The sequence below is a fragment of the Mercurialis annua genome, linkage group LG3 (assembly GCF_937616625.2).
Source record: "Mercurialis annua linkage group LG3, ddMerAnnu1.2, whole genome shotgun sequence".
Classification (NCBI taxonomy): Eukaryota; Viridiplantae; Streptophyta; class Magnoliopsida; order Malpighiales; family Euphorbiaceae; genus Mercurialis; species Mercurialis annua.
In genome coordinates, this window is record NC_065572.1 from 60,195,530 (window position 1) to 60,201,576 (window position 6,047).

Here is a 6,047-nt window from a genome sequence, read left to right on the forward strand (position 1 = left end):
GCCCAGTTGTATACCCACATCCCAAATATTTTAAACCTCCAAATTCACATTGTTAACATTTTAAAGAGAATCAAGGAGCCGCCTATTATAGCCCTTAATCAAGTTATCTCAAGTTGCAGCAACTTCCATCGTGTTCTGCGAGCAGGATTAAAGAGATCCTTTAAAATTTACATGCTTAAGTTTATTTCGTAAAGCAACATTTATAAGGTTTAGGTTTGGGAAAGTGGCTTTGGAATTAACTGAGCCAACATTAAAGGAACTAGCAAATTGCTGGATTTGAGGAATTTGCTCGAGTGAATTGACGGAAGCTGCCGGTAAATTGGAAGCATCGACTAAGACGCTAGGCACCGCAACATAATTTTTCAAATCAGCCTTAATTGAATTTTACATCTTCAGAATTCGAATCAAGTTTTGAAGATTCCTCATCAACATTATCGATAGAAATAGCGATGTCCGACTCATAAGCAATTAATATGAACTTTTGAGGTAGAAATCAAAACTAAACCTAAGTCCACCCGTTTCTCGCTCGAAATCAAAGGGTGAATAAAAATCATACTGCCGAGTTGATTACCCAAAAATCTAAAAAAACCTTCTTCCCATTCTATCAAAGGAACTCCAAACTTTATATCAATAGATGCCCTAATGAAAAAAAAGTGGTCCCATGAAGAAACAGTTACAAAAAAACTCGGAAATAGTGAGAATGAGTTTCTTAAAATGAGTTTGATCATCATGATTGAAAAAATTCCAAAGAACATGATTCCTTCAAAGTAGAGAATAAGTATCAAACAAAATCCCCCTATTTTGCAAATAGGAACCAACATGCAATACATATGTCATAAACCTGAGAGATACAATCACCTAACGCAGCTGAAGGTTGGAGGAATCAATTAGTGAATCATAAACAATCACAGTCTTGTTGACCACGTCTGCGTGTGAGCAAGAATCCCTAAGAAAATGCTAGAAAATCTGCTTAAGAGGAAGCCCGATTGGAGATTGAAGGATCTTGACATTGCATGGTTCTAGGTTTGGAGTTTGGAAATTTAAAAAGAAACGTACGTAACTTCCATGAATCGATGAAGACCATATTGTTCAACGATAAATCGTATCTCTGATATTCTGATTTAATTCCATATTCTGGTGTAACCACATTTGGATGAAATACTTAAAAAATGCACGTTGCAAGTCCGAGAAAATCCATTGTTGTGGGAAATTCTTAAAGTATATGACCGGAGGAAAGGCAGATCGTTGGCCGACGGTGGCTGAGACGGCGGCGTTTGACCTGTGATTGATCGACGGGGTTAAGGGGCTTAGGGGCCATATTGTTGTTCACACGCTCATCATGAATTGGAACAATTAAAATATGGACATTGAGCCAATTTTTATCATAAACGTTTTTTGCAACTATATATAAATTAATTTAACATGTGCCACTTTATTTTTTTTTGAATTCATCAAATTTCATTAAATCAGATATAAAATAACCACATTTTTTTAAGAAATTAAGGAAAATTCAAAAACTAAACCCGATCATGACCTGACATGGAACAGACAACATGCTCCCTGATATGCAGATATACTTACGAAAATAAAAAATGAAATTATCTAACTATTTGGCCAATAAAGTGTCGTCTTTTTATCATATTTCTTCATCACCTGCAAATTGATTTCTGAAATCAGGAGCTACAGTCATGAATGTAAAAAAACCATTGATAAAAAAGAAAAAAGAAACTTTTCATATAGAAAGAACAAAATAAAATTATCAAAAAAGACAAACAATGAAATACATAAAATAAAAATAAAAAAACGATTATAGACCATAAACTATTTTATTTTTATTGTTGAAAAATCTTCAATTTATCTTTGATTCTTGATTTAAGAAAATTAAATTGATTTGCGATTCGTCGATAAATGCCGATCTATCAAGAGAAAAATGAAAAACACTTGGCTATTTATTATATTTTATGAAATTAAAATAATATTAAAAAAAAAATTACTGTCAACAATAAATTTTTTAACGGCAGTCGAAGAAGAATCAAGAGAAAAGTCATAGAGGACTAGGAATTTTAAGAAAAAAGAAAAGAAAAGAGTGGTGGCCAACATGTGTCATTTATATCTAAATAAAATTATTGAAATTTGTTAATAAGAGAGGTATCAACTACTCTTCTTCTTCCTTTTTAGGAGGGAAACATATCATGTTCAACTTTTCTTGTTCTGCTGATATGGAGGAGTTCATGCACCATAACTGGTCGGATTTTTTTGCTTCTGTTACACCTTGGCATTCAGATTTTATGTCTCATGAAAGGTATGTCTGGATTAAAATCATGGGAATTCCAATGTTGGCTTGGAATAATGATTTATTTAGAATGGTTGGGAATCGATTGGGTAATTTAATCACGGTCCATCCGACTGCTAACTCTATGGATAGAATGGACGCGGCCTATGTTTTAATTTCCTCGGGTTTTGATCGTATTGATTACTCCATTCCAGTGGTTTTTGGAGAAAAACATTTTACTCTATATGTTTTGGAAACAAATTCTTTGGTTCTTATGGATGACTATCAGGATAGTTCATCATCCTCGGACAGTTCATCCTCCTCAGATTCTGTTGATGCTTCGGACCTGCAACACAGTCCTACACCTGTGAAGGTTTGTGCAACACCCTCTTCTACAGGAAACATCAGCTTACCTCCTGTTGATCCTTCGACAAACCCTACACTCCCAACTGAAGATGCAGCTTACTCTTCACATTCAGCTTCTGATACTGATTTTCCAGCTTTGAACCATCCGAGTATTACTCAGAGAAGGAAAATTAAATCATTAACAAACAAGGGTGTTATCGTGTCTCCTTCCAACTCATTGTCAGCAGCAACTTCATCTTTTAACAAGGACTTCATTCTTAATCGCAATAAGTTAAACTCAGCTCAACGCAATGCAACTGATTTGGTTGATACATTTGCTTCGGAATTGGAGAAAACATGGAATGTGGGTCTTGATCTGGGTCTTTTCATTCCAGAGAAGAAAGAAGCCACTATTACTCTTCTCTCAAAAAATGGGTCTCATAATCAGGTTTAACTGATTCTTTTTGCAAGGATTTAATTTTTCTTTATGTCGTTATCTATTAATTTTATTTCTTGGAATTGTCGTGGAGGTTTATCTTATCCTAGGAAGCAGAGAACAATTCGTTCGTTGATTTCAAAGCATTGTCTTTCAGTAATTGGTCTTATCGAGACTAAAAGAGAATTGCTTGACGATTTTCTGATTTCTCGTCTTTGGCCGAATTGCAATTATGGTTACTGTTTTTCTCCTTCTGTGGGAGCATCTGGGGGTCTCTTATGTATTTGGGACAAGACTATATTTACGCCTTCTAGAATTGTTACTTTTCCTCGTTGGATTAGCATTGATTTTGAGATTTCTTCGACTCCGATCCGCTTCATTTTAGTTTATGGCTGTTCTATGGCGATTGAGAGAGTTGCGTTATGGCCAAATATTTTATCAGAACTGCAATCTGATAGGCTTTGTTTTCTTGTAGGGGATTTCAATGAGATCTTGCATCCGTCTGATCGTTTGAACTGTAGTGGATACTCTTCGGGTATGATGCAGTTTTTAGACTTTATTCAGTCCTCTAGTTTGGTGGAAATCAACAACCAGGGCCGTTTATTTACTTGGTATAATAATCAATCTCGTTCGAAGATTGATCGTTGCTTCCTTTCTCCGAGTGGCTTTATTACTTGGCCAAACATGACTCTTGACGCTCTCCCTAGGAATTTCTCGGATCATACTCCGCTCCTTTTTAGATCAGACACAGTTGTTGATTGGGGTCCAAAACCTTTTAAATCTATCAATGCTTGGTGGATGTAATACCCCAAAATATTAAATTATCTAATTGGACCACGTGTCCAGTCTGGATTTGCCAGAGTGGCAAAAATCGGAGAGTTTTTCGATAAATAAGTTTTAGTAGGTCGGTTTTGGAAAGGATTATATGCGCGGGATTTAATATTATAAGTCAAGTCTAAAGTTAGAATTGGAATTAAAAGGAAAAATGTTAAGAAAATTCCAAAATAAAGTACAGGGACCAAAGTGGTGATTTAGCCACTTTGTGTCGAAAATGAAAATTTGTAGATTTGACGGGAAAATGTTAATATTAAGTTTTGTATTATTTATCGGATATAAATAATACGTAAAAGTAATAATTTAAGAATTTATCGATTTAGTTATGGACTAAATCGTAAGAAAGGAAAGTTTAAAAGATAAATAATAACAAACAAAAAGAACAAGGATTAAAGTGGCACTTTAGCCAAGATATATATAAGAAAGAAATTGAATCAGAGAAGGGAAGAGAGACTTCCAGAGAGAGCGAGAGTTATATCGCCGATTACGTCGTTTCGCCGCCGTTTCGCCGTTCGACGTCCGATTCAAGTGATTCAAGCGGCAATCTCTTCAGAATCGAATTCTCTATCGATATTAAACATCGTTTTAAGGTAATAATCTGAGAATTGGTGGAAAATTCGAATATATAGCCGTTTTGGTTATAATTAGAAATTTAATGATTTTGGATCGTTTTTAACGTTTTTGGAAAAATGAAGTTACGGGTTTTGAAGGAAATGAGGTTTTATACGTGTATGGCGGAAGATAGCATGACGGGAAGCCCGGAAACGACGTTTCCAGGAGCTGCGCTCAGGTCGCACGTGGTGTGCGATCGCACACCCGTGGTGTGCGAACGCACACCTGTGATGGTGTGCGAACGCACACCAGCGGTGTGCGGACGCACACCGGTGATGGTGTGCGAACGCACACCGGTGATGGTGTGCGAACGCACACCCAAGGTGTGCGAACGCACACCCATGGTGTGCGGACGCACACCACCCTGTGCGGGCGTGCAATGAGTCCACGAGGGACTAAGATGAACTTTTGCCCGAGGGGCTAAAATGGACTTTTAGCCATAAAGAAATGGGATTTTGATATTTTCAATATTAGATCCTAAAAACGATTAAGGACTCCGATTAATTAAAAAGAGATATAACAAGTATCTCGACTAGGTGTCAGAACACGACCAAAGCTAAGAATCGTATTTGGAATACGATAGTGCTAACCTAAGTTGATGACTTAGGATTTAAGTATTAAGTTTACGTTTATAAATCAAGAATTCGGTAACGTGAATAGGTGAATGACGTACCGACGAGCTACCAGGCCAACGAGCTGGAATAGCTACGAGAACGACGCATGGAGCTTACGTTATGGAATCATTATAATGCAATTTTGGGATAGCGGTCACTGTGAGTTGCATTTTACTTTCGTGTATTATATATAAAGTTATTTTATATAAATACGTACATTGTTTTTACGCATCGCATGTTATATGATTTGATTGAATGTTATACGTTTATTTAATTTCTGTATATAAGAACTAGTATGCGATCCGATGAAACTAGCTACCTATTGGGTGTCAATGGGCTGTGTGATCACCAGTATCGAGTCAGTCTAGTATGTTTGCATTGAGAAATGACTTGACACAGCTGTGAGCTGTTGATGAATATGAAATTTACGATTGGGTTATGATTTTGATACGCAGAGTGAACTCGGCTACGGTGTAGCCTGGAAGTCCCCGTATCTAGTGGCTGGGCCACCAGCGAGTTGGACTCGCAATCGATATTTACGATTGGATTGAATGATATATGATTATTCGAGAGATGTGTCGCATGCTAGGATATTAGTTTCACACGGATCAAATACATGTTTATAGGTTTTATACTATTGTTTTCTTGAGATGCGATGTTATATTTTTATATTAATACCGTTAGTAACTTGCAAGCTCACTCAGTATTTCCCAAAATACTGACCCCCTCACAGTGTTTCCTTTCAGGTGACCGGAGTCGGATCAGACAGACCATCTCCTTTGTGTTGGCAGCCTTTTGGCTTACACAAAGTACAAGTTTTATAGAGCTGCAGTAGTCAGTAGGTGTCAGTATAAGGTTTACGATTCAATTTCAAATGGCATTTGAAAAGTAAACTCTGATATAATTTTATAAATGAATTGTTTAGAAAGATGGC

The 6,047-nt window shown here is 36.6% G+C and overlaps 1 protein-coding gene across 1 annotated transcript; it reads left to right on the forward strand.

Annotated features, from left to right (window-relative positions):
• Positions 1 to 3,104: 3,104 nt before the first annotated feature.
• Positions 3,105 to 3,857, forward strand: LOC126672781 (uncharacterized). The gene has a single exon (XM_050366733.1). It carries the CDS (start codon positions 3,105 to 3,107, stop codon positions 3,855 to 3,857), a length of 753 nt encoding a protein of 250 aa, XP_050222690.1.
• Positions 3,858 to 6,047: the final 2,190 nt, after the last annotated feature.